At 40.1% G+C, this 26,227-nt stretch overlaps 1 protein-coding gene across 4 annotated transcripts; it reads left to right on the top strand.

Annotated features, from left to right (window-relative positions):
* Positions 1-7: 7 nt before the first annotated feature.
* p2rx1 (purinergic receptor P2X, ligand-gated ion channel, 1) lies at positions 8-24,364 on the top strand. 4 transcript variants are annotated; one of them, XM_062433811.1, is made up of 14 exons: positions 8-484; positions 4,560-4,704; positions 16,532-16,603; positions 16,970-17,039; positions 18,220-18,307; positions 18,456-18,536; positions 18,788-18,929; positions 19,107-19,252; positions 22,586-22,676; positions 22,777-22,842; positions 22,940-23,035; positions 23,451-23,540; positions 23,683-23,727; positions 23,837-24,364. In XM_062433811.1, the coding sequence occupies exons 1-14, from the start codon at positions 348-350 to the stop codon at positions 23,840-23,842; spliced, it is 1,275 nt and encodes a 424-aa protein (XP_062289795.1). In that variant the 5' UTR covers positions 8-347; the 3' UTR covers positions 23,843-24,364. The 4 variants fall into 4 exon arrangements, 2 of the variants coding, with proteins under 2 accessions (XP_062289795.1, XP_062289796.1); XR_009927109.1 differs by having other exon boundaries at positions 23,451-23,727; XR_009927110.1 differs by having other exon boundaries at positions 9-484; positions 16,970-17,027; positions 23,451-23,727.
* The last annotated feature ends 1,863 nt before the right edge of the window (positions 24,365-26,227 follow it).

Genomic DNA, 26,227 nt, shown 5'->3' with positions numbered 1-26,227 from the left:
AGAGGGAGAGAGAGAGAGGGAGAGAGAGAGAGAGAGAGAGAGAGAGAGAGAGAGAGAGAGAGAGAGAGAGAGAGAGAGAGAGAGAGAGAGAGAGAGAGAGAGAGAGAGAGAGAGAGAGAGAGAGAGAGAGAGAGAGAGAGGGAGGGAGAGAGCGTAGCAGGGAGGAAGTCCTACACTCCAGGGCTTCTCATGAAGCGTGTCAGACGATACGTACTAGAGGAGGCGGAGGACCTTTACCACTAGTGAGGAACGAGGGTACAAGCAACCAAGAGGAGAAGTGGAGTCTGGATGTTTTCTATGCAAGCGGGGTGAAGTGACCCTCCTCTCTGCGGGTCAGCCGACAGAAGATGAAGAGCCATATCACCAACGCCATCTCCGACTTCTTCTGTGAGTACGAGACCCCACGCCAGGTGCTGGTGAGGAACCGGAGGGTCGGGGTGGTGTGCCGTCTGATCCAGCTGGGGGTCCTGGCATACATCATTGTGTAAGAACCAACATATTTATCCTTTTTTTCTTTAGCTTCTCAGGAGACACAACAGGCAGACTCACAGGAATTTGCATGTTTCAGCTTGTTTGGTATTACACAGTGTACTGCTAAATGACCTCTCAGAGTGACCCTGTGAATTCCAACAACTTTGTCATCACGGTGGATGTTGGGGCTAGTTGGATGTGATTTTAAAAATATTGGACTGTGTGATTTTTAAAAAAAAGCCTCATGTACACATCAAACTATCAGACAAAAATGAGGCATTTTTGACTTGTTAAAAGGTCTTCTGAAGGGTGCCTCAATGTGTTGGAGGTACATACTTTTACTGGGCAGGTATTGTTGACACAGCAAACTAACTGTTATAATGACTGATGGCAGACTGGGAAGAACAACAGATCACAGCACAGATAACTTATCATCCGGCTTTCTTCAAGTTGAGACGAAAATGCGGCATGCTTGTTAACTTACGCACACTGAACCACTCACTGAAACACTCACTGAACCGCATACTTGCTTTGACATGTTGAACTCATTCGTTGGAAAAATGAAGCGAGAGCCCGAATTTCTTGTCACTCCACTTCACAAAAACATCTCGGTTTCTGTTTTTGTGGGTTTGAAATCACTCATGGAATGTTTGTTTGTGTGTTTGTGTGTTTGTGTGTGTGTGTGTGTGTGTGTGTGTGTGTGTGAGATTTTTCCCTCCCTTCTACTGTGTGTGAGTGTGCACCTCTGAGCAGTAGAACCCGAGGAGCTGTGTGTGATGAACAGGCTGAGGCATATGCTAACACGGATAACAATCAACTCCTGCCCATACTGCCAAACGGCAAACAGACGCGTTACCTTCTGCTGGTGACCAAAAATGTGACTGAGAAAGACAGATTTAAGAATATATACTCTTGCTAATGGCAAAGTTATTTAAAAGAGAGGAGGGGGAAAAAAAGGAAACGCTGCGCTTCTTGAGAAACTGTAGAGATAGGTCACATGGGGAATGTTGTTGATCATATCCTTAATTTTCAACCACAGCCAAAATGACTGAAACCATGGTTTTAGTTTGCATCAACAAAAAGAAGAAGGGGAACAGCTGTAGGGGGCTTTCAAAGATCTTGTCTGTTTTGTGTCTTTTAATATCAAAGCTCCATGCTTGACATGGCTGCCTCCTTCTCCCTGTCATCTGCCTTTTGCAGCCATCAGGAAACAGTAGTGATGGGTATGGAAGCATGAAAGGGGATGTGATTATGAAGCCATCTATTTTCTCCTCTTCAGGAGTCAAACAGCAGGCTGACAGGTCGGAACAGAAGTCAACCTGTGTCACTGGCTGTGGTTGTTATATGGGTCAATGACATGACGCTACTTTAGTGTCCCTGTGGTTTAGTCTAATTTAAATGGGTTAAAATTTGACAATAAATGCATGAATACCTTGCACACATTCTTTTCTTGTGGACCGAGTATAAAATTTGAGCTTTTAATCCTTTTTTAGAGAATATATTAGAAGATTATGGCAAAAATGTCCCAGTGGTGTAACCATCAAAACTTAATAACACAGCACATCAACTAGTTTAGCATAATCTTACATTATCGCTCTTTCATATTAAATAAAGTTTAATGGAATGCAATTGTTCTAAATATTAAATATAATTGTGGAATCATGTCAGGTCAACAACAACATTTTGTTAAGATTGTAAAGAAGGTCATATAACAGGAAGTGTTTTTTACAGAGAAGGACCCTTGATGATCACAACTGCTGCCCAACAAGTTTAGAAGCTCTTAACAATTACTCATAAACTGATGTTTTTTTTTTACTTAGTCAGGTTTGCTCAGTTTACATGTGCCATAGTGCAACCCCAGAACACATTGTTAATTCATTAAAATGAACTTTAAAGAATTACATTTCAAATATGGGAAGAATGTCCTTCCCTATCCTCAACCATCTGACCTCTTTATAATATAATAACATCATTTCTGCATTTCTGAGCTGGAACCTCTGAAAACATGACGGAGGACTGGAACCAGTTCCTCCCTCTCTCTCTCTCTGCCCACACACATCTTTTAAAGACAGGTTATTATTATTGTAGGATTACATTTTTATCAGCTGTATTCAGAGTTGTTACAAGTTACAGAGTTGACTTATGAGTTGTTGTTGTCAGGTGATTTTTTTTCCTTTTTCTATGATACAAAACATGAGTTAAATATTAAGATGAAATGACCATGATTGTTGTTGTAAAAAATGTTTTTATTTATTTTTTCAGCACAGAATTTACAGTTGAAGAAATGAAATTATAATGATTGTTTCTTGACTGGATTTAAAATATAATATCTTAATCATTTCTTGTTGTCAGATGTTCCTTTTTCTAAAATGATATAACATGAGGAAGGAATACTCGTGTTTTAAAATGAAGTAATTATTTGTGTAAATGCAATTAAATACACTGTAGGTGATTGAAATATTTAATATTTATCATTCTTTGTGGTTATACCATGGGATATCAGGAGCACTCAGTTTTACTTTTGGTTTAAAAAAATGTGTTGAAATGAAACGTGTGAAAAATGGTGTATTCTTGGCCAGACACAGTTTCAGGAGTGCACAAATCTCTCACAAAAAAAAAAATCCCACATGAAAGTATGTCAATTGAAAGCAAATCTCTTCATAAAGTGAAAAAAAGCTAATACAAATTAAATCAAGAACAGCAGCTCCAGCAAATCGTAATGACTTTTCTTTTAATTAATTCCCGACTCGTAACTTTTAAGTTGACAGAAAAGCCAAGCCATTGTTTGCATTTCACAATGATTAGTTGAAGGTTAATGTTTTATTTCTAATTTGTCACAAAAAATAAAAATAAATAAATAACCTCACTAATCTCAGCGCCTCAGTCTAGTGGGAAGAAAAGCCCTCAGCACATCAAGAAGCCTCCTCCCTGCCTCTCTGTTCTCTGTCGCAGCAGATACAGATCTCACTTAGACTGCTGTTTTGGAAGATCCCTCCATTATTTCATGCTCATGGGTTTCTTTATTCCATTAATGTGCTCTATTTTTCTCCACTTCTCCTTCAGTGTAAGCCCCGACTTACATAATTTGATTTGCCTAGCTGATAGAAGTTGTGCTTTTCAGCTCATTGTGCATACAGTGCTTTAATTTCTAGTACTCAATTTTGAAAGATGTTTCTATTCGTCTGTTGCTGTAAGGTGCTTTCATTATGTGGAGACAAATGAACATTTGCTGCAATTCACCTTTATCCTGTATAGGCTCTGTGCCAGGGGGTAATTGCTTTTCATACCCTATATAAAATAGTTGCATGTGTGCGTGTGCGTGTGTGTGTGTGTACATACAGTATCTTCTCTGTAAGCACACCAGCTGTTGCCCAAACCTCCTGGACAGACACACAGATAGAGCAATACAGTGACAGGCTCTGAACCTGAGTGTGAAGCTCCTTTTTTCACACACTTATTCTTAATTTAGTCAATCCTAGACACAAACCTAGAATATTTTATAGTTTATAGTTTATTATAGTAAGTTTATTATATAATATAGATGATCACAATCAGCACTCTTAGCGGAGGATAATTTGCATTTGTTTACATATTTATGTTGACATTTTAATATGACCTCAATATCTCTTCAGGCCTTCTAATGATACTATCTGTGGATCTGTGCGGCCAGTTGTCAACGTTTCATTATTGTTCACAGCATATCATTTACTTTCTACTTGACCTGCTTTCAGTCACTTTCTTAGCAAACATGTCACAGACTGCTGCAATGCTCTGATGTTCAACACAGTTTGCAGCTCAGGAGTTGTCACAAAAGCATATTAGTAAACGTCTGCACTTTGAAATCTAAAACTTAATATTTGTCCTAGTAGTGGTAAAAGGACATAGGATGTCCATGTCATTGCTGTGTCGCAATCACTTGTACATGTGCCCCTGTGAGGTATGCTGCTGGCGTGTTGAATCGCTGTGCAGAATGTCAACATCGCCCATATACATGCCCTTGCCCATGGGGTCGGAGGGTCGGCTGGGGTAGAGCGGAGTTCTGATGTGCTGACAGACCTTACGAGATGCTTGCTGTGTGTCCCTTACAGGTGGGTGTTCATCTACGAGAAAGGCTACCAGTCCACGGACACAGCAGTCAGCTCTGTCTTCACCAAAATGAAAGGAGTGGGCTACACCAATGTGAGCGGAGAAGAGAGAGTCTGGGATGTGGCCGACTACGTCTTCCCTTCGCAGGTTGGTGACCGGTTGGCTGAAGCCTTTTTATGGATGCGACATCATTATGTGTTACTCATCCCATGAGTCTTAATTAGTCAAGAATTTGTTTTGCACCCTATACAAGTCATTCATCAACATTTATGTAAGCGTCGATATGATGAAGTCAACATCTACATTCCATGAATCAAACTGTCAGAGTGAATGAACATCAAGCTGAGTCAGATAAGCAATGTCAAACCGCTTTGCTCCCTAAAGAAAGTTGCTCAGCGTTCAAATGATGACAAAGTTCAAGGTTTAGTCACAGTTTTAGTTTAAAAACATCTGTGTTGATTTTATACTAGAGCTAATAAATGACAACATGTAAACTGAAGTACACACAGATCAAAAGTTACTGCTGGGCCCTGGCCTTCATACACAAATAGCCACTTTATCTATGTTAATGATTGGACATCATAGGACTGGAATTTCTGGTTCTTTCAAGCTATTTAATACTCACCTGGAACTACTGTCAAAGCTACAAGTCTTTAAGCCCAAACTGCTGAAGTCAGGTTAATTGACCAAGATCATGACCAAGACGTTTTAGGGTGAACCCCAAACATGAACTCATTTTCAGATACAAATGCCTTGCCTTCTCCCAAATTTACAATGAAAGAATGTTGATATAGTTATGATTGTAGGTAAGAACATTGTGGTGTTACTCACAGAGTATTATGATCATTTCATTTCTATAATGAAGAGTTACCTATTCTTATACATAATACAATTTTCTCTTTGGGGAGTATTAGTAAGGGTACGTTTACATAACAGACATAATTATCAACAGAATCTATTGCCCCATGCCAGAATAGCAATCATGGCATCATCGTTTTCTCTTTGTTATTCAAGATGACTTCATCCAGGGTTAACAAATCAATCCTCCAACTGCATTCAAAAGAACCAAATTAGCTAAATGAGTATTCACAGGATTTTTAAGCCTGATAACAGCACCTTAGCCTGAATTAATCAAGCCACATTGGAAGTACAGGTCACAGCTTTGTAAATATGATCCTGATTATAATCTGGCTTCGTCATCATCAAGCTGTCTCTGTGCTTCCCAAAAGTTATTGCGTGCATCCTGCAGAGAACTGAGCAAACAACCTACCAAAAGGTAGGATCCGAACAAAGAAATAACAAAGACACAATGAAGATTATCATGTTTGCTTTAAGGTGAGGGTGTGGGCCTTTTTTAAATTATTTTTTTTAAACTTAGAGCAGGTTTGGCCTATGGTTTCGTATTGTGGTGAGCTGGGTTGCGTTGGCACAGAAACCAGCAAGGCAAACTTCTTTCCTTCACGGTCACGTATTTATTTGTTGCAACTGCAGCGGCATAGCACAACAGTTTTTACAACACTTCCTGTCTAAGAGGGTTGCACAGAACAACATCTACTGACTCTTACTTCAACTGAGTAGCACCAAACAGAACACAAACCGTTACAGTATTGGCTGAAAGCACAAGAACACTTACAGTAACTTAACTTTTAACACTGCGAGGCATTGTTGACACCACTACCCTAGGAACACAACATAACACCATAACCATAAGTGGTTAGTTGTCCCCAAGCACCCACAACAAAGTCCTGGAGGTGCTGGGTAAGTTGACGCTGCTACCAGCCCAGACTTAATGGTCCTTCAGTGGTTATGGGAAATGAACACAGGGTGTAGTGACTATGCCCTGTATTTTAGCACTACTGGAGGCTATGGATCGGAATAAACTGACGTGTACGCAGGTTTCCCATTTTATTACCTTTATATAACTTGACCATAAACAAAACAGAAAAACAGCCCATTGCCCTGAGCACAGTCAAAAACTTTTCCTCATCATAGCACACACCTGGGCTTGATTGGCATCATCCCTTTAACTGTGCACAGCCGGCCTTTTACCATGCTCCCCCAGTGCTTGGGAGGAGCACTACCATTCATAGAAATCAAATATATGGCTCCTACACTCCAGCCCCTAATTGCTTCTGGCAGGAGACAGGACAATTATTAAACAATAACTGAAAAAGAGCCATAAGTATAAGAAAACAAACCAAAATAACCCAAAATCCAGAAACATTTTTACAGGTATTAATAATTCATGCCGTGTTTCTGTTGCATAATTCATAATAAACATAATTTGACACTAATCCTTAATCTGTAGATTCACATAACAGACATATTTTAGTCACTGGTCTTTCTATTATATTTGTCTTTGTTTGAAGACGTACCGAACGTACAAGACCTTTCGTATCGGGGAATGTCTTTAGTATTCTTCCAAGTACCCATGATCCCCGTGGTGCTGTAGAATCCACAACCACAACAACATCTCCAGGTATGAAACTTCTTTTTTCTTTTGTCCATTTTTGTCGTTCTTGCAGTAATGGAAGATACTCATGAACCCATCTTTTCCAGAAGAGATTTGCAATATATTGGACTTGTTTCCACCTTTTTTTCGCATAAAGATCCGTCTTTACAAAAAGTCCTGGCGGTAGCATTGGTTTCCCTTTCATTAGAAGTAAGTGGTTAGGTGTCAATGCCTCAAGGTCATTTGGATCTTCAGACAGTGTTGTAATGGGGCGATCATTCAGCATTGCTTCAACTTCACAGAGCACTGTTTGAAGACCTTCATCATCCAAACTTTGCTGATGGAGGACAGAACACAAAACATTTCTGATCATCCGTATAATGCGCTCCCAAACACCGCCATGATGTGATCCAGCAGGTGGGTTAAAACTCCACTTGATTCCCCTTTGTGCCAGAGTTTTTTCGATGTGGTGTTGATTTAAAGAAGCTAAAGCTTCTTTTAGCTCTCTTTCTGCACCCACAAAGTTGGTACCATTATCTGATCTCATGTGAGAAACTTGTCCTCTTCGACAGATGAATCTTCTCAATGCACTAATACATGAGCTTGTATCAAGAGAGTAAGCAACTTCCAGGTGAACAGCCCTACTTGCCATGCAAGTGAAGATTACTCCGTAACGCTTCACAATGCTACGTCCTCTTTTTACATCTATAGGACCAAAATAATCCACACCAACATTGGTGAATGGAGGAAGATCAGGGATAAGTCTTTCTATGGGCAAGTCGGCCATTTTTTGCTCTCCTGCCTTTCCTCTGTAACGCCTGCAGAATCTGCATTTTGTAATGATTTTCCTTATTGCAGAATTGGCATTTGTGATCCAGTATCTCCTCCTTACAGTGGAAAGTACATGATTTCTTCCCCCGTGACCCAACTGTTCATGAAAATAACGGAGAATGAGTTGTGAGATGTGTTGGTCTTTAGATAAGATGAGCGGATGTTTCATATCCTCTGGCATTGCTGCTTTATTTAGTCGACCTCCAACTCTTAAAAGCCCCCCTTCTAATATTGGATCCAGCTTGTAAATCGTGCTACCTTTTTTTACTTCTGGTTTGTTAGAAGTTAATGCCTTGATTTCATCCTGGAATCTCTCTTGCTGACAAAAGGAAATTATTGAAATCTCGGCTTCTGAGAGATCTTCCAGGGACACTTTCTGATTTCTGAGTGAAGCTTTGAAGATTAGCATTTCCTTTTGAATGTCCAAAGGTGGAGAGCCATCAGTATGCAACAGTTTCCTTTTCTTGCTCAGTTTCAGTAGAGTAGCTTTCAGCTTGATGATCCAAGCGACTGTAACCCTTAACTGTCGCCAGTCAGAAAAATAAGTTATCAGTTGATGAGTGGCATTCAGAGTGTCAACAACAGTTGCATTTACTATGAGATTTCGTTTAACCTCGGGGTCGTCAGCAGTGACACTGAAATCCATAGGTGATGCTGGCCACCTTTCTTCAGGTTCCCATAGAAACTGTGGGCTTTCAATCCATCTCTGATTGACCAGATGTTCTGCCTTCAATCCCCTTGATGCATCATCGGCAGGGTTTTGTGATGTGGGAATGTATCTCCACTGTGAAACATCCGAGTTATCCCTTATAGTAGTTACTCTGTTTGCCACAAAAGTTAGAAATCTTTTGTCTTCATTCTTTATGTACTTTAGAACTGATGTACTGTCAGTCCAGAAGTTTGATTGCTTCAAAGGAAGCTGAAGCTCTGATTGAAGCATTTTGTCAACTCGAACAGCAACAACAGCAGCTGTGAGTTCCAGACGCGGTATGGTAACAGGCTTAAGTGGAGCTACTCTGGCTTTTCCAAACAAGAAAGCAACATGAACCATTTTCTTAATGTTCTGCATTCGTAGGTATGTAACTGTACCATAACCATTCTCACTCGCATCAGAGAAGTGATGCAATTGAGCACTTGAGATCCTTCCAAAATCCTCAGGCTTGATACACCTATTGATCTTGAAATCTGCCAATTTTTCAAGATCTGTTAGCCACTTGTTCCACTTCTGTTGGTAAGTCGGAGGTATCAAATCATCCCAGTTGTACTTCTTCCTACACATCTCCTGCAGCAATAGTTTAGCAGGTAGTAGGAGAGGTGCCACGAACCCCAGTGGATCGTAGACAGAACTGATAACCGACAATATCCCACGTTTGGTGTGAGGTTGCTCCTTGACTTTCAGTTTGAATTTGAAAGTGTCTGTCTCGATGCACCATTGCAACCCTAAAGCTCTCTCCACTGGCAGTTTATCTCTGTCCAGATCCAGCTCACACAAGTTCTTTGCTTTGTGTTCTTCTGGAATGCTTTGAAGTACTTTCCGACTGTTGCTAATCCATTTTGTGAGAATGAAACCCCCTCTGTTACAGACAGCTCTTAAATTCTTAACCATGATCACAGCGTTGTCTTCAGAGGCCAAACTTTTTAGAAGGTCATCCATATAGAAGTTTCTGTTGACTGTTTCAATCACTTCTACTGGAAAGCTAGACCGGTTATCCTCAGCAGTTTTTCTGAGAGCAAAGCAGGCACAGCTGGGTGAAGATACTGCCCCAAATAAATGGACAGTCATGCGATGCTCTGCAAGATCCTGGTCCAGGTTCCCTTCTGGCCACCACAAGAATCGTAAGAAGTCAATATGTTCCTCTGCCACCTTAACCTGGTGGAACATGGCTTGTATGTCAGCCATTATAGCTACAGACTCCTGTCTGAACCGCATAAGGACTCCTACTAATGAGCTGGTCAAGTTTGGGCCTTGTAAAAGGTGACTGTTAAGAGAAACTCCCTTGAACTCTGCTCCACAGTCAAAAACAACTCGTAATGTTCCTTTCCTTGGGTGGTATACTCCATGATGAGGTATATACGACACTTTACCCTCTTGTGCTTCCAACTGATGTTGTGGCACTCGCTCAGCATAGCCTTTGCTAATAACATCAGTAAGAAAGGTGTTATACTCAACATGAAAACTTGGATTTTTCAGAAGTTTCTTTTTCAGGCCTTGAATACGTTGCCTAGCAACGCAGAGGTTGTTTGGCATGGCGACATTTTCTTTTTTGAAAGGTAGCTTGATTTTATAGTGCCCCTCCTGGAGCTGCACAGAGCTTTCAACAATGTTCAGAAACTTCCTCTCCTCTCTTGACAGCTCTTCTTCCTCTTTAGAGGCTCGCTCATTGAAGTCATTGTTATATTGGTTGATTAGCAACTCCTCTATCCTGTCAACCATAGTCCTGTTGACAATAACTTCAGGACAAACACCTTCAGTCTGCTTGTCACTGTTTCCTTGTAATGGACCATTAATCACCCACCCCAGTAAGGTTCTGACAGCATATGGTCCATCCCCACGACTGTTAATCACCTCCCAGGGTTCCATCAACTTGGAGGTGTTGGTGCCAATTAACAGGTCAACTTCAGCTCTTATACGCGGAATCTGAATACCTGTGAGATAAGGCCACTTAGCCAGTTCCTCTTGCCTAACAATGTTGTTTGGGGACACAGGCATCTCTTTCTGAGTGAACACATCAGGAAGCTTATAGAAATGCTTGCCAGAAATGTCTGAGATTTCCAGGTCAGTAATAATAGAGCTTGACACTGCCTTATTATGACCCATGGTACGTAGATGGATTTTAGCTCTTCGTCCTTGAGTGTTCAACCTGTCCACAAGCTTTTCAGAACAGAAGGTACCTGTGCTTCCTGGATCCAAAAAGGCATACGTTTCAATCACCTTCTTTCCCTTTATGCACTTTACTTGTACAGGTAAGATGGGAAGAATGCCACTGCTGTTGCCAGCCCCTGTATGGCCACACGTTGAAGTAGGTGTGTGACTCACTGATCTTTTCTTTGGCAGTTCAGCATCTCCTTGGATAACCCTTTCCTGTTTTTCAATATGCAAAATGCTGGGATGAGTTTGGTTGCATTGTTTGCAAGTAATGCGCTTATCACAATTCTTGCTCAAGTGCCCTGTGCCTAAGCAACCGAAACAAAGACCTTTCTCCTTTAGAAAGGTTAATTTTTCCCTGTGTGCCTTTCTTTCCAGTTGTGGACATTGCTCCAATTCATGACCACGTGCACAATACAAACAGGAAATAGGGTTTGCTTTAGTATAGGAGATAACTTCATTCTGAAACACATCCTTTTTGCGAGCATCTGCTTTAAATTCATCTGTAACAGACACATGAGTTGCAAAGCTGTTTCTTTTGAACTGTGTTTTTATTTGAGGCTTGCTTTTGATTGCTCCTTTCATGATGGCAGTGTCCTGTATGTCACCAAATACTGGATCTGAAGCAATTCTGACCTGTTGCTCAATGAATTTGACAATGTCAGTGAAACAAGCCCTTTTATTGTCTCTGTCCAAGATTTCGCATGCTCTTACTCTCCAATTTTCTCTGAGTTTATATGGAAGTTTCTGAATGAGAGCTTTCATGTTTGCTGGCATATTCAGCTCCTCCAAATATTGTAGTTCCTCCATAGCATTAGAGCATTCACGTAGGAAAAATGCATATGCTTGAAGCCCTTTAATGTCCTCAGACTTGATACTGGGCCATCCAGTGATCCTTTCCATGTAAGCAGCTGTTACCTTTAATCCATTCCCAAAATGATCCTCAAGTAGATGTTTAGCGACAGAGTACCCTCTCTCTGGAGTCATATGAAGGCAGCTGCGTACGAGGTCTCTAGGCTGTCCCCTAGTAAACTGCTCAAGATAATACAGACAGTCCCCTTTACTGTTAGTTTTTGCTTCCACACAATGCTCAAATGCCTTTATGAATGTTTTAAACTGTAGAGGATCTCCAGCAAAAATTGGAATTTCCCTGTGTGGCAAAAACTGAGAGGTTTGCATTTGAACAAGGAGTGCTGTTATGTCATTCTGTCTTTGTAGCATACTGTACAGATCTCCCAATGTGTGATTATTGATTTGGGCAGGCAGAGATGTTTGAATGGCATTTTGCTTTGCTTGCCGCTCCTGAGGATTCAAAGTTGATTTATGTGATGTGTCAATATTTTGTTGAGATTTGACGTCGTCATGTTTACTACCGTGGGCTACCTCTTTTTGGTAAATTGACTGAGTATTACCTTGGACTTCATGATGAGACATATACTGTTGTGCAGATTGTTCATACAGAAGATCATATTGTTTGTCTTTATGTTTAGCCTCTTTTCTGAAGTATGACTCCATTCCATCAGATCGTCTATCTGAATAACTGCTGTCACAGGCCTGGAGTATTGCTAGCCTAGCAGAAGAGGCTGCTATTTCAGTGTCCAGGTTATGTTGTTCCTTTTTTCTCCTTAATATTTCCTCCTGCTCTTCCAAAGCGTGCTTCTCCTTTAAAGCAGCAGCACGAGCCATGAGTGCTGCCTTGTCTGCCTCTGCCTTAATGCGTGCAGATGAAGTAGAAGATTTGCTGCTTTTGGAGCTTTTATGACTTGACTGTTTGCTGCAAGTATTTGATTCAACATTTGAGATGCTGTCATGAGGTTCAACATGGACTTCCTCTGTATCATTGTCATCATTCTTGACATCATCAACAGCAGCAGCAGCAGCAGCAGGAGGATGACTTTCGGTTTTAGACAACCATTTACCCACATCAACCATAAAATCAGTCACATTCAACATTTTTGCTTTGTACCATGTATCATGCTTTGTTGCTTCATCCTCAGGTAATAACCCCAACAGAGTCACATGTATTTGTTTTGCTTCATCACACAAACCCTTAAACTTTTCAAATGTACATTTCACCTCATTTGCACAGTCATTGTCATTCATCAAATCAACAATAGGCTTTTTTAGTTTAGACAATTTGTTTAATTTAGTCTTTCTTTCCTTTTGTAAATTGTCTATTTTGTCCATGAGAGCCTTTTGTGTTAATTTAGCAGAGCGCTTTTTCACATTTCCCGTTTCAATGTCTTTCAGTTCAGTCTCATTCACCGACAGCACGCCAGTGTGTGGATCGCAAGATCGCGCACCTTCTTCCATATTTATCAAGTCTTAACGCGCATAGTTTAAGACAGTTGCAACCAATGCATTGGATTTTCGCATCTTTTAATGTGTGCACACAACCTATAATGGCCATTTATTTATTGTGTCAGCGCTGCACATACCCATACGTTGGCCGGCATAGGTGGTCTGACATCCCGACATCCGTTGCTTGGCGTCCCGGTAACACCCCAGTAGCTCCGGTAGAACAAGTTGACGATGGATGAAGGTCTTCCATGTATCTAACGTCCTATGGCAGTTGATCACCAGCGAGCCGTTTCCCAGTGAAGCAACATGTCGATCCAAAATGAGAGTTTTTTGACCTAAGTGTAGTGACTATGCCCTGTATTTTAGCACTACTGGAGGCTATGGATCGGAATAAACTGACGTGTACGCAGGTTTCCCATTTTATTACCTTTATATAACTTGACCATAAACAAAACAGAAAAACAGCCCATTGCCCTGAGCACAGTCAAAAACTTTTCCTCATCATAGCACACACCTGGGCTTGATTGGCATCATCCCTTTAACTGTGCACAGCCGGCCTTTTACCATGCTCCCCCAGTGCTTGGGAGGAGCACTACCATTCATAGAAATCAAATATATGGCTCCTACACAGGGTCTGGAACTAATCTGATCCTTCATAACGTCCGGCTTGTACCAAACCAGTCAAGTTCTCCAAAGTTGATAAACCATTAGGCTAGACCATGTATGCGCTCAATAAGCTGTCAGACTGGTCAGATCCAGTTGATCAAATGAGTTCATCGGCTGGACAAGATACACCACGTCCGACACTTTCTTGAAGAGTACATATTCCAGTTCAACATTTTATCAACTTTGGAGAAAGACCCTTCTTCCTTTCAGGGTTTTAGACCACACCGGAGCACCGGGACCCCAATGTGCACCAGAACTTGCCCTAAGTTATAGAAATAGTCTATAACTTAATAACTAATAGTATAATAAAATAGTGTACAACTGCCTGATCTCCCTGTGACTCTTCCACTCCTATTTCAACAGTATGGCCTGACTAAACACAGAGAAAGTGAGAGAGACAGGAATGTTAATTTCACTAGTGTTATTTCTCTGGTTACCTACCAATGATTTATCATCCATTTAGGCAAAGTAATGTTTCACTAATATTACATGATAATAATAACTGTAAGCTGTAACACCTGCAAACTATAACTTTATGGCAAGCTAAAATAACACTGTAAGTTGGATACTGAGTGGTGGTGAGAGATTTCATTGGACTAGCCCAATGTCTGTCAAGAAAATCAACCAATGGGCCGCGTTTCGTGTCTCAATTACCGTCGCGGCTGATAATTTAAAAAAAAAAATTAAATTATGACAGCCCCGGCCCAAAAATGTGCGTCGGCCCACCGGGCATTGCCCGGTACGCCCGATGGCCTGTCCATGCCTGGTCCTGGTTAACCCCTCAACTCTGGCTCCAGCTCCGTACACCAAGTTCACCATGGTGCAGACTTCACACTTTGCACTTTCACACTTTGTGGATTCCTATATTGCCTTGCCAACAAGACCAAAGGCAGTGGCAGAGCTCACTGACAAAATCCCTGACAAATAATAGGTCAGCGGCATAAGCACCCAGACTCGCTCCCTCTCCCCTCCAGCAGCAGGACAGTTGGTTCCTGACATTAACATTGTAGACACATTGGCCAAATCGGTGTTGTATGGCTCTCTCGATGGCATCACTCAACTGGCTTCAGTGTTTCCCAAACTATCCATGCATTAAGTTGGGCAGCTAACTATATTCAAATAAAGGAGGTGTGTGTAGGCTCGTCCCCACTGTATCACGGCGGTTTCACTGCAACCCATTGGGAGCCCTCAGGTGGCATAGCCGAGTTAGCCCCTGTCATGTCGGGAAAGGGGGTGGTACCGTTGATGGCCCTCGCCAGTGGGTGTGCATCAGCTGATGGTGGAGGCTGGGGAATCGTATTGGGGTTGCTGGTTGACTGGGAGTGAGAGATATTTTGCTGAAACACGGTGCAAACATTAGAGATCACTAAAAAACATTAGAGATCACTTATATAAGTATGAGAATAAAATGTAAGCCAGGAATAAAGCATCAGGCAATAGTCCTGCGCTGTGAACATGCAAGAGTGAGCAGCAGTATTTTGACTGCAGCTCACTTAATGGCCACTGGTGTCATAAGATAAGATAAGATATTCTTTTATTAGTCCCACGGTGTGAAAATTTACAGTATTGCAGCAGCAGGTGGATAGAAAAATAGAGATTGCATCAGAGCAATTGTAGTCTGAGTCTGATATTGCACACATTTTAAAGTGAAAAAAATATATTGCACAGTTGAACTGAAGTAATAGTATATCTGAAATACGGATATTGCACAGTGGTGTTGGGGGGGGGGGGTTACTTGGAGCAATGCTGATTGTACAGTCTGACAGCTGCAGGGAGGAAGTACCTGCGATATCGCTCCTTCACACATTTGGGTGAAGGAGTCATTATATATCAGCGATGAAAGCTTGGCCATCATTCTCCTTTCTCCCACCACCTCCACCAAGTCAGAACTGGCCGCCTTGATCAGTTTATCCAGTCTCTTCCCGTCTGCAGCTTAGATGCGGCTGCCCTAGCAGAACACCCCATAAAAGATGGCCGATGCCACCACAGTGTCAAAGAAGGTCCTCAGGAGTTCACCTTGCACTCCAAAAGACCTGAGCAGGTAGAGACTGGTCTGGCCTTTCTTATAAAGTGCAGTAGTGTTGAAGAAATAGAACCTTCAACAAATAGAACACATAGAACCTTCAATTTAGGCATTTAAACTTTCCATAAATATCAGTCACTATTCTGAGATCCCTGTCTTCATTAGTGAGTAGTCCAAAATGGCATATTGTAGTATCGAATCCAGCATCTTATTTTCAGTGTAACATCATCAATTATATCACGTTACATCAAGAATATTCCACTAAATATAAAAGAGATTCACCGTGGTTAAAAAGTAGATCAGACTATATCTTAATAACTTCAAGGCTCAATGGTTAACATGAAATATCTTGTTTGTTATATATATTTATATATATTTAAAAATGGGTTATGTGTGATACTAGGACCTGGCCAGCAGCAGGGATATTCTGGACATGTTCATTAGTGAGCTTTGGTGTGAGGGGCTGATAGAGTTGGTTTTCTTTTCTTTCACTAAAGCCAGGCTTGCTGTTTACTCCTATTTCCAGTCTTTATGCTGGCTTTAACTTTATATTTACTGTACAGATTAAAGAATGGTATGGTCCATCTTATCTACTCTCAGAACATAAGCAAGTTTCCCAAAGTGTCAAACTATGATGTAAACAATGCAAGTCTTTGAAAAGATAACGCAAGATAAGCAAGGTCAACTTTGGGCTACAGCAGATTAATGTTTCACAGGCTGTGTATAATAAATTTTGCATAACAACCACTGCATCCTCTATTATGTCATTTTATGGCATACATACATGAGAATGAAAAATGTGTAAAACATTCCATCTTTTAATCCTAAACCTCAGGGAGACGCATCTTTTGTGGTGATGACCAACTACATTATAACTGAAGGTCAGAAGATGGGAAAGTGTCCAGAGGTATGTGAAAACTCTCCTTCTTTCTTTTCTTCCTTGGTTTTTCTCATTCTCCCTCTGACATATACACTTCCATAAATAGTAAAACAAAACGGAAATAGGGCCTCATTCCAAGACTGTTTGTGTAATTGGGTAATTGTTTAGCTGTCAAATTGCAGTACCCATGTCTGTAATTGTTATTTTACAACGATTACTTTGTCATTTTGTCCTTTTGCAGTTATTTTAATGCTGCACAATATCAAAATAAATGCAAAACTTTATTTTCACAGTTGTGATTTTTCATGTTTAAAATGTACTGGTTTCTTCAAAATCCACATTCCTCAATTTTGTACACACACACACTGACCCAATTCCCCTTGTTTATAACAGCTCCCAGGCAAGCACCACTGCAGCTCAGGCTCAGACTGTGAAGGAGGGAGATACAAACGTACGGGACATGGTAAATCCTGACGGCCTGACAGTGTGTGACCTCAGCAGTCCTCACTCAGTAACCGTCTGCCCGCCTGTGGCTTAACATATTTCACTTTTCTTTTTCTTGTTTTGTTTCACCAGAGACAAAAAGCCCTTCTGAAACTTACAGCCTTCTCAGATTTTATGATTGTGACAGGAGCGTGATGTACTGAGGGAGGTAGTGGATCATGTCGGCTTATGTGGCAGTATGTTTGCACAATGGGTTGTGGCTGTTTAGAGTTGCTATTGGATGGGCTCACATCGTAGAAACTAAAAGACACCATCTCTGACTCATCACTGTCGCAACTAAGATAAATATTTAATTTTTTTTTTTAAAGTCTTAGCAACCAAACAGTGTGTATATTCATATAATCGCTTGTTCGTCATCGAAGCACGAGTGTACCACCCTGCCTTAGGCAAGTAGGCACAATGTAAATACACACAGACATTGACGTAACTTTTGCATGTGTGAGCTGACAAATATCATAAGCACATAGAGACATTAAAATCAAACAGCAATGCAGACAGGAGCTTTTTTACTAGATCCAAACATATGTAGCATTGTCTGCAAGTTCAAAGAGCAGTTATATAAATTTATTGTTCTCCATCTGTCCCAGGGTTAAATTCTGAGCCTTTCAAGTCCTCCATGTTCAACATCAACTTCAATAAGACCAGTGTTAGCCAAAGCTTTAGATCTGTCTGTTTCCGACCAGTCAAATTTACCTTAAGGTGCCAGAGTCCCCGCCGAGGCGTCGTACTGTCGCTAACCTTGTAGACAAGCAAACATGGGGGTTTGCCCTCATGGCTACACAGACTGGTGGGCTCCTAAGAAAAGGTCAGATACTGAAGCTGAGTGACCAAACGCCTGCTGGAGAACCATCTGTGAACTCATCCAGCACATGATGCTAGAGACTGATAACAGCAAGGCACAGGGAGAGAAATTATATGTTAGGATCAGGGATAGATAAAGGAAACAGCTATATCAGCATTTGCTTTGCTTCACTTAATATCTCGCCTGCTACTGTCGATGCTAATTCAAGATAAGCGGATGGAAAGTGGAGGCAGAAAATGTTTAGAATTGCTTTAATGTTAAATCCTACATCCTCTCTTTTTCCTGATTCTTGTTCCAGTTATAAAGTTTGTCTCTGATAATGTGTTTCCATTTCAAGGGCAAATGACAGGAGTGTGTGTGAATACTACTAAGACCTGTGAGGTTTTGGCTTGGTGTCCTGTTGAGGATGACAGCAAAATCCCAGAGTAAGTGGAAATACTGATTTATTTAAACTGCAAGTTGATACTGACATGTAATGTATTTGTATCGAGTCTATTCTGTGTATAAAAATATAATTTGTTACACATTTGATTTGATACTCACCCCTCTTCTTTTCAATGTATTTCCATCCAGCCCTCCTCTGTTGATGTCTGCAGAGAACTACACACTGTTCATCAAAAATTCTGTAACTTTCCCCACATTTAAGGTCTCAAGGTGATGGATCCCATTCATATCAAATTCAGTTTTACTATATGCTATAAATGTAACCAAATCTAGATAATGTCATAAAAATTATACAATAAGCTATAATCCCCTTTCAATCATTATAATTACTTTTTAAATCGACATAGCTGAGGCTAAAGGATAAAGGAGGATTTCAGGTGTGCAAAGAAACCATATAGTGTTTCAGCAATATTCTTGCAGTAGCACTAACTTTGCTTCATAATACACAATTGTGTTTTCAGGAGTAACCTGGTGGAAGGTATTGATAAGAACTACATCGGCAATTGTCTTCATGACCCAAAGACCGCTCCGCTGTGCCCCATATTCAGATTGGGAGACATAGTTAAAATGTCTGGCTTCAGTTTCGAAACAATAGCTAAAGTGGTAAGTTTGCTGCGTGGGATCTTTCTCAACATTGAATGTTCAGGAATGATTCCCAGGTGGATCTTCTATTTAATCACAGCTGTACATGTATTGTCTTTAAGGGTTTAAGGTTTCTTTTGTTTTCTCTTGTTGTAATGGAGCATTGATTTTGTGTATAATGTGCTTGTGTCCTAACAGGGAGGGGCTATTGGCATTGTGATTGACTGGACATGTAACTTTGATGTGGATGTAAGGAAGTGTAAACCGACATATGAATTCCACGGTCTGTACGGAAACCCCGATGAGAAAGACGATGTCAGAGCATCAGTGGGCTACAACTTCAGGTATGTATGTATAACAGGTGTTATACTGCACAAATACTCACCAAGGTCTATGTTCTTTGTCAAAGCTATGGTGCTTCAAGCAAAAGTCTGATATTTTGGGACAGTTAACATTCATAAGATTGTCTTTTTGAGCTGTTTCTCTGTCACAGTGGTATTTGGCAGCTTGAGACATTTTGTTTAAGATTAGTTGATTCGCTAGAAGACGCTTTGGACTTGTTTTCACTGGTCACCATTTTTTTTCCCTTCTCGAGAAAAACACATTACACAAGTCTCCATAAACTCCTGCAAATTAAACAGGACTAACAAAACACTTTTATGGCTGATTAATGCTAACACACTCACGATAAACAGACTCTGAGACACTCGCTAGTTTTAGAACATTAATAGATTTGATATTTATATACAGATATTTGTAGATAGTCAGTGGCCTAACAAAACCAACAACCTATGATGCAACACTCTGTATAGGAGTCAGTTTTACACCGCTATTTTATCCATGAAGCTCTGAGGTTGTGAACACATTATTGTGTAGCCATTAGTGGAGTGTGTATGCAAATTAACCTATAGATCAACACGCATTACCTGTCAAAAATATTATAATTATGATCAATGGTTAACTGACATCCTTACTTTAGGCTTTTTCTCCCTGTTTCCAGCTTCTAACTTTAACTGTATCTTGGCTGTAGCTCAACATTGAGTGTAACACATAAGAGTGGAATTGATCTTCTCGCCTAAGGGTCAGCAAGAACAGAAAATAAGTTCCAAATGTCAAACTATTGGGCACAGGCAGTGCTGGGACATCATACTGGGAGAGGCTAAAACTCAGCAATGGGAAGGTGGGGGCAACATAACATGTTGCAGTTTTTTTTAACAATTAATTAAAGAAAGAAATATTAAAAAGAATAGTTTGATGACACCATTAATCTAATGTTTTTTTTAGTCTTAATTCTACTAATTTGTACTATTTCTTCTATTCTACTTAATGTTGAAATAAGATTGTGATGCAACAGTATTAGCATTGTAAGGCATTTGAAGAATAAAACATGAATTGCTGAAAAACTGCAAAGTGGGAAAGAAGTTTAATGATGACAGGATTGAAGAGCTCCAGTGATCCGATGTTGCAGAAGCTACAGAGTATATAGTATAGGGGAGACCAGGTACGGTTGTAACACTTATAGCAATTTTCCCAATAAATCAGAAATCGTTTACACTGGAACAGCAAATTTGCTATATTAAAAACTTTAATGTGTCAACTACAGAAACAATGTATGAAAGTGCTTTTAAGAAATATATTCAGGTTGCAAAATGCATCTAAAGACAGTGACTCCAATGTTACAACTTACCCAGTGTACAGGGACAGTTGTAACACACGCCAGGGATGGTTGTAACATGTCTACAAGGATACATAATTAAGAAATAAATAATTAATCAACAATATCCAAAAGGGTTAATATTACTTAGCATTTATGTTATTGGTTTTCTTATGAAATAGGTACAGGGTCACATGGTGATGATTTGGCCGCTGCCCCCTGACTGTCTTTCCCTGCTTCACTTCATCTAAAGCCTTCTCCAATACAGGAAGTGGGACTCCCCTGTCTGTCTTCCTCTTTCTGATATTTGGCATGCTGTAAGCAAACAAGTGTTTACACTGACTATTATCATGCAACTTATTATCATCTCTTAAAAACTTTTTAATAATTAAAACAAGCATATAATCTAGTTTATATGGGCATTTAAACTAAAAGAAATGTTTGACATTTCAAACATGGCTTGTGAAGGCATTCACACTACCGGCTGCAAGGCGACAGGCTACAATTCATTGTCAATGGAAGCCAGCAACATGGAGCTATGTTTCTGACGCCTGACACTTGTCACTGCGTGTGTACAAATATACCAGCCTAAGCTAGTAATAAGCTAGTAATAATAAGTAATAAGACACAGTGAAGCATCAACCAATCACATTTCACCATTCCCGTTTGGCTAGCTGTGGTGATGTTATTTAATTGAAACAGGGACAGGCGTTACAACTGTCCACTGTGGGTATTTGTTTAAATATAGCCTACTTTACTTAGGCTTTAGGCATTATTACAATATTTCTTTTCATTTGCTCAAAGAATTTAGTTTTCTCTGGTTGATAAAATCATTGAAGGGTAGTGAAGCGAACTGAGGCGAGTTGACATGGCTTCAGTAACAGACTCATCAGTACAGGTTCATCAGTACAGCAAAGACCAACAACTCGCTTTGCTTTCATCTGAATAAACCCTTCCACCTGGGCATTGTGCCTGCTGTGCTTGGCACGTAAGTTAACAGACTGGTGAAATAAAACAAAAGGTCTTTAATCTTGGGATGTGGAACAGAAACCAAAAGAGCAGAACTGAACAAACTTTGTGAAACTTAACGAAAGAGCAAACATGGCTGGGAGGACACTGGAGACAGAGCAGGGCTGACGAGACTGACACAGGACAGTTGTAAAAGGCTGGGGCAGGGCTAATGAACCTGGTGCAGTGCAGGTGTGGAGAGAAAAATGGGCTGGGGAAGAGTGTAGGAACATGGAAGGGAAACACAAAGCAAACTGAATGTCCAATCCAACAAAACACACTTACACAACCCAAATATTACCTAGCAAAACTAAATGTCTGAACAACAGGAGTAGCACACTGGAAACTGAGAGAACAAACACAAAAAGGTGCTATGACCAAGGCATCGTTTAAAAATTACAATACCAGTACCAATTCAGGTACCCTTAAAGTTATACCAATTGAGCACTTCATTTGAAAAATACTTTTACTATTTTCATGTTATCCAGTAATTAATAGCATCAGTCATACACTTTATTTTCCATGGACTGGACTAAACTCACTGCTCATCATATTGGTCTTCATGCTTGTGGAGCTTGTTCTGAATCCCTGAAGTTTAAAACGTTTACAGCTCAACATGGCACTCCCAAACCGTCAATTGTTATTGATTTGCTGCATGTATCCTGAGGGCAGTCAGCAGTTTTTCTATTCCCAGATAGGCAAAGTCATTAGTATTGTTTAAACCATTGCAGAGCTAATTGACTCAGGGGGTTGTTTGACTATAATTGGATCAGTAACCTTCAATGCTGTGCTATTATTGTACCATTTTTATTGTTAACAATGAATTATAGTGAATTATTCCATTCTAAAAAGGCTTTATTACATGGGAAATGTGTTGTTGTGCAGATTCTCAAGCAATAATCTCAAATGGATAATAGAGAATATGTAAGAAGTGTTAATTCTATGTAATGAATGCATGGAATAAATGAATTCATTCTATGTAACAGATTGTGATCATTTCTGCACCTGTTTGTAGGTATGCAAAGCATTATTTGGAGGACAAAGTTCAGAAAAGAACACTTCTCAAAGTGTTTGGCATCAGGTTTGATATCATTGTGCAATCACTGGTAAGTCACATTTAATATATTTGTTTATATGAATGTTCTACTTTAGGAAATGAAATCATTCAAAGAGAAATATGAATTATTGGCACTCCGTCCTTCACAGGCAAGAAAATTTGATATCATCCCAACATTGACAGCTATAGGCTCTGGAGTGGGCATTTTTGGAGTGGTATGTTGTAACCTGACTCATACATCCGATAACTGCTTATTGCATGTTTTGTATTACTAATAACTAATATGAGTATGATTTTTATAAACATTTTCAGGCAACTGTAGTCTGTGACTTGATGATGCTCTATTTGCTACCAAAAAGGGAATTTTACAAGAACATGAAATTCAAATACACAGAATCACAAACACAGGTAAGCTCCTCGCTCTATCTCATGTGAATTCTGTTGTAATTACATCTTTTTCAACACAAGATGGCAGCAGAGAGACATAAAATAATAGCAGTCCAGGCAGACACAGAACAGACATCAACCAAATATTTAGAGGTGTAAATTTATCTCAACGTCTTTTGGATGAATTTCAGTTCTTGTGAGGGAATGACATTCATCAAAAGTAGAAATCCCACCAGTAGCACAGGAGCAGATATCATCAGCAACAATTTGTGTTTACATCCCATAACATTCGTGACCAGTGTAGAAACCATCCATGCCATGTTAAACAGAAGGTGCACTCCACCCCCTGCCCCCCCCCCCCCCCCCCCCCCCCTTCCCCTCCATCCCACCCAGAGAGCTTTTTAACTGAAACGGGCAGAACGTTTTCTATTTACAGCATGACAGCGAGTCGCTCGGTTTAGACGCAACCGTCTATTACACCCTTGAAGCAAATGCAAGACAAGTCGAAGGCACTGGCCAGTCCAACGTGAGTGCATATAGAAGTCCAGACAGTGGTGTAGATTTCCCTTGTATTTTCTATCATGTGATGTTAAAGGAGGATCCTTTTGCACATTACCCCTAGAGGTGTAAATGGTTCCTACTCTCTGGCTTTGACTTTTATCCTACAGGATCCTGATTCAGAAGCAGGCAGCACAGAGACTGAGGCATCCAATGTAAGAGATAGTCTGGTTTAAGCATTGCTTTTCTACCTATATGAGTTATTCTAAATTGAGCTCTAATGTGATGACTTTTTTTGTTTTTTTTACTGCTTTTCCTGTGTAGAAGTGACCATGGAGCACATTTTAAAGTCAGTGGCTGTGGTGTTTGGACGTGTGCTGCACTGGAACCCTGCACTACACCCTGCAAGACGACGCACAATCACACACCCACACACACACACAATCTCTTTAAATGGACTCTGGAGACTGAAAAGGACACAGTTAAATGACAACGCTCCAATCTTTCACAGCATCTTCTGCCAACATTCTCCCACTCATCCTTTAAAGCCACTCTGAGTGAGTCGCAGGTAGAATAGCTCAGCTGTATGTGTATTTTATTTCGGGTGGAACTTGGTTTGCTTTGTTCGATCCTTTGGGTGTTACCTCAGACTCTTGACTGTCTCTATTTCTGTAAAGGTGAAGGAACTGTGTCTGGCATGTCGATGCTCTATGTGAAAGTCAGACATTCCCCCTGTCATTGTCTTTGTCAAAACAAGATACATCCCATAATGTGTGGATGTGCCACTGTCATTGATCCCGTGTGCATTTCGTGATATCAACAGTGGAGTTAAATAAAATGTGTACAGAAATATTAGTTTTTTTTTCTTTTGTCTCAAGCAATGAAACAAAAACAGGCAAAAATAATATCAAAATGATTCCGATTTACTTTTTTTTATTGTCTTTGATCATGTCTAAGTGTACAAAAAGCATGCAAAAAATAGCTCCTTTATATATATTGGTACATATTTACATTGTAACAACTGCATTCCATAGGGATGTGCCATGCTTCCTGGTTTTACACGAGCGACTTGACACAGGCCAGTGAGTACATTCAGAGAAATGCACAAAACGACACGAGACAGACATCCAGAAACACAGCAGACAGCAGGCACCTTCAACACAGACACCAGGACAGTCACATACAGAAAGATACACAGCAGCAACCCCATCTTCCCTCTGACTTACAGAAATATCATGTACACTCTCCCTCTGCACTCCTCTTTTAGATAAAATGATGACCTGAAATTATGAGAAATTAGTCCCGTCACTCATTTCATGTGCAGTGAACTCAGAACTCAGAACTCAGTGAACCCCCTCTGCAAAGGCTTTTTTCATATTAGAGATTGTCAAATATATCAGGTTGCATCAACTGCTTCGGGATCAAGATCTGCAACAAACTGTGACATGCAGAGTTTTGTAGAATATGTACAACCTGTAAGTATTTGGGCTTTCTAGAAGGACGAATTGTGCCGCATTTTAAGAGTCATACACGTCACCATTAGGAGACACTAAAAAAACACATACAAACTAATAAAACCCTCATCTTTTGATTTTGCTAACCTTTTTTTTCCTTTTAGTAAAGATTGGCAACAAGGAATCCAAGAGAAATTAAAATCTAATGTGAAGGGCTTTATGAAATGGCACATGTGGGTGTCATCTGCACCAAAAATGGAACAAATCCTTCTTTAGCCCTTTGTCTAATTGATTCATTAATGAATTGAAAGTGAATTGTGGCCATTACTCAAACTGAGACACACAAAACAGGACAGAAAACATAACCACCTTGGCAGAGGTGATTAAGATTAAAAAACCTTTACCTATACCTATAGTTGGAGAGTTAACCGTTTCATGGCTGTGACTATCAAGAAGATCCCGAACACCTGCATGACACACAGCTGCCACTTTAAGCTGCTCCTGTGCTCTGATCCCTGCTGATACACCAAGGTTTACAGTGTTTCTGCATCATGCATCATTTCAGTAGTAACACCCAAAAGTGCCATGCCCCAGTTATACAACAATTACATTTGTGTTATTGTATGGATGCGCGCAAAAATTTAAAAAATAAAAAAACAATCTTACCATTGCAGCTGTTACAGTATTTTGACACAGGAGAATAAGTTAGTGGAAAATGGAAACCTATTTTCATTCATAAAAATTCTCAAAAAAAACCAACCAAGTAGCAAAGCTGTGACATGCAGATTGATACCCAAGAGTATTGTAATCAAAACATATCGATACACAGTAAATATGGTCTTTTACAGGTGAGCCACACCGATTTTTTTCGTCTTTATCATAAACTGCACAATGTTGCACGGTTGACAGATACCGGTAGTAGTTTTATATGCAATCAAAATAAGTTTAATATGTATCAGTAAGTGGAAAAGTGCAATGTAGGTTTTTTTTCAGTTTAAGAAGAAACAGCTAAAACAAAAGTCCAAAGGATGAGCGGCCTGAGAGCTCTTACAGCAGGGAGAATGAGCCAGTAATGCACGTATAATAAAAACAACAATATTGCACCTCTGAGACTGACAAACATCTGTACACACACACACACACACACACACACACACACATGAATATAAAGCTGGCAACATCACGATTAAAAAATAATTCTTCTCATAAAGAGTGTTAAAGCAAATAAAACAACATACCATTTCATACTTTTTGGTTCAAA

Source organism: Scomber scombrus, chromosome 14, assembly GCF_963691925.1.
Source record: "Scomber scombrus chromosome 14, fScoSco1.1, whole genome shotgun sequence".
NCBI lineage: Eukaryota > Metazoa > Chordata > Actinopteri > Scombriformes > Scombridae > Scomber > Scomber scombrus.
The sequence above is the reverse complement of the archived record's forward strand: the minus strand, read 5'-3'. Positions and strand labels throughout refer to the sequence as shown.

Bases quoted from the DNA above. Each gene is read 5' to 3' on its own strand.
- p2rx1 (XM_062433811.1), top strand. From the start codon at position 348: ATGAAGAGCCATATCACCAACGCCATCTCCGACTTCTTCTGTGAGTAC. The intron at 485-4,559 runs GTAAGAACCAAC...TGTCCCTTACAG, and splicing joins GTCCTGGCATACATCATTGT to GTGGGTGTTCATCTACGAGA. The intron at 18,537-18,787 runs GTGATGGATCCC...TTGTGTTTTCAG, and splicing joins CCCACATTTAAGGTCTCAAG to GAGTAACCTGGTGGAAGGTA.